Source organism: Mastomys coucha, unplaced genomic scaffold (genome assembly GCF_008632895.1).
Source record: "Mastomys coucha isolate ucsf_1 unplaced genomic scaffold, UCSF_Mcou_1 pScaffold18, whole genome shotgun sequence".
Taxonomy (NCBI): Eukaryota; Metazoa; Chordata; class Mammalia; order Rodentia; family Muridae; genus Mastomys; species Mastomys coucha.
Genome location: NW_022196900.1, coordinates 68538366 through 68540555, shown reverse-complemented (window position 1 = coordinate 68540555; position 2190 = coordinate 68538366). Strand labels below are relative to the sequence as shown.

The window sequence follows — 2190 nt, the reverse complement described above, 5'->3', positions numbered from 1 at the left end:
CTCAAACTGGGATCCTCTTGCCTCTGCCTCTTGAGTGAGTTCTATTTTTATTATTAGATGAGATGACCAGGGAGAGCTAAGGATATAATTTGGAAAACATTGAACTATCAATTTTTAATGTGAATCATGGTTATAAAAGAGATGAGAAAAGAGGGAGGGTTGGAGGAGATAGTTTTGTGAGGTGTTGAAAGACAAGAAAGTTGGTAGATTTGTGTAATTTGCTGACTTGGCAGATATTTATTGCATATTTACTGTGCCATGCTTTTTACTGAAAAGTTGGAGTTAGCAAATGAGGTGGAAACCAGCCATATTGTTGTAACACTCGGAATGTGCTGGAGGACATAGCAGGTAAAAGGTGCGGGGACACACGTGATGGGTATGAGCCCTGAAGGCGTACACCTGACAGTCTAAGCAGGTTTAGACTGGTTTTCTAGAGGAAACAAGATTATTGTGACCTGAGGGGAGAGAGAGAGAGAGAGAGAGAGAGAGAGAGAGACAGAGAGAGAGAGAGAGAGAGAGAGGGAGGGAAGGAGGGAGGGAGGGAGGGAGGGAGAGAGAGAGAGAGAGAGGGGGGGGAGAGAGGGGGAGAGAGGGGTTAGGCGCGTGAGCATAGAGGGAGAAGTACTGAAGACATGGAATGAATGCTTCTGGAAGAAATATCTAAGGAGCTTGTCAGGGGTGCGGCTTGGGTTGGAAGCCAACAATAGAGAGGTGACCTTGAGTGCTAAGAGAGCAAAAGTGAGGTGTGTGTGTGGTGGATCATGAAAGGCTTTCTTGACATTTCACCTTGAAATGCTAAGCAATTTGAACTTTATCCCTAGGGCTCTGAAGAGACATATTCTAAGTACTTTTATTATTGAGAAGACTTTTACTGTAGAAAAAAAATTGAACTTCTATAAAAGAGGATAAAACAATGAATTACTGACATCTAGCTATACAGTTGTCAGCATATTGTTGAAGTTAGGCCTGGTTCTGCCTTCTAGCACCATGTTCCCACGAATAAGACTCGGACTCAAAATATATTTACAGAATAATATATATTAATAAAATATATATACTTGGCCATATAGCTAGGCTCTTCTCTGACTACACGCTACATGGCTGTTTACCTGTGCTCGGGTACCATGTGTTTCTCTCATCACCTCTTCTTGGTAAATCTCCCACCTCTCTCTATCCCAGAATCCTTTCTTTCTTCCAGATATCCCACCTCTACTTCCTGCCTAAGCCATAGGCATTGGCTTTTTAATTGACAGATGGTGCATTCATACCATACATAAGATATTCTATCTATAGCATATGGTTAATTCTGTATTAATACTCCCACTAGCTCCTTTTCTCTGTCCTTCCTTCTTTCCTGCCTTCTTTCCTTCCTTCCTTTCTTTTTTCTTTCTTCTTTTTAAAGACAGGGTCTTGTGTAGCCCCCCTGTCCTCAAACTCTTATACCTACAGATGATCTTGAGCTTCTGATTCTCTGCATCTACCTTCCAAGCAGAGGGACCACAGATGTATGGCCCCACACCCAGAATGTGTGTGTGTATTTAAGACAGGATCTCACTGTGTAGCCAGAGCCATTCTTAATCACAGGATTACAGGTGAGCATTGGATTATTTTAAAATATACTCTAAATACAATTCTAAGGTTTATTTGTGAATATTTCAGTACACTAAACATTAAGAGTTCTTAAAAAGTTTTTAAAAATTAAAATTGTATTGTGAATTCTGTTTGTGCTTGTGTATGTGCATGCTCACAGAGGACAGGTTGCTTGTGCATGTCCTCACAGTCAGAGGACAGCCTGCCAGAGGTAGTTCTTTGGGTCCAGCATGTGGGTTCTGGTTCAATGGCCCAAAGATTTCACGTTTTAAAAAGTGTTACTAAAATACCTTTATTATTGTTGAATTGTAATAATTTAGTAATGCCAAATATGAAGTCTGTTGGTTTCCTGACAGTCTTAACTGTTACTCTCTCAGCAGTTGCTTTGAGTCAGGGTTCCAAACAAGATCCACACATTAAGTTGAGTATCTGGGGCTGGAAAGTGGCTCAGTCTGTAAATATGCTGTGCGAATACAAAGACCTGAGTTTGGATCCCCAGCACATATGTAAAAAGGTGAGCCATGGCATTCCCATCTTCCAGAGCTGGGGGTGTAGAAACAGATTGCTGGAGTTTATTGGCCTGCTAGCCAAGATGAATGG

General features: G+C 41.4%; 1 protein-coding gene across 8 annotated transcripts in view; it reads left to right on the top strand.

The window, feature by feature from the left end:
• Positions 1-2190, top strand: part of Osbpl9 (oxysterol binding protein like 9) — a 137728-nt gene that overhangs the window by 5849 nt on the left and 129689 nt on the right. For 2 of the 8 annotated variants that reach the window (XM_031378151.1, XM_031378153.1), the window contains exon 1: positions 2019-2104. The exons of 4 other annotated variants lie outside the window; for them this stretch is intronic. In XM_031378151.1, coding sequence (XP_031234011.1) covers positions 2051-2104 — 54 coding nt within the window. In that variant the 5' untranslated portion in view covers positions 2019-2050. Of the gene's footprint in view, positions 1-1989; positions 2105-2190 lie in introns of those variants that run through there. 2 more of the 8 variants (XM_031378150.1, XM_031378152.1) reach the window with 2 other exon arrangements.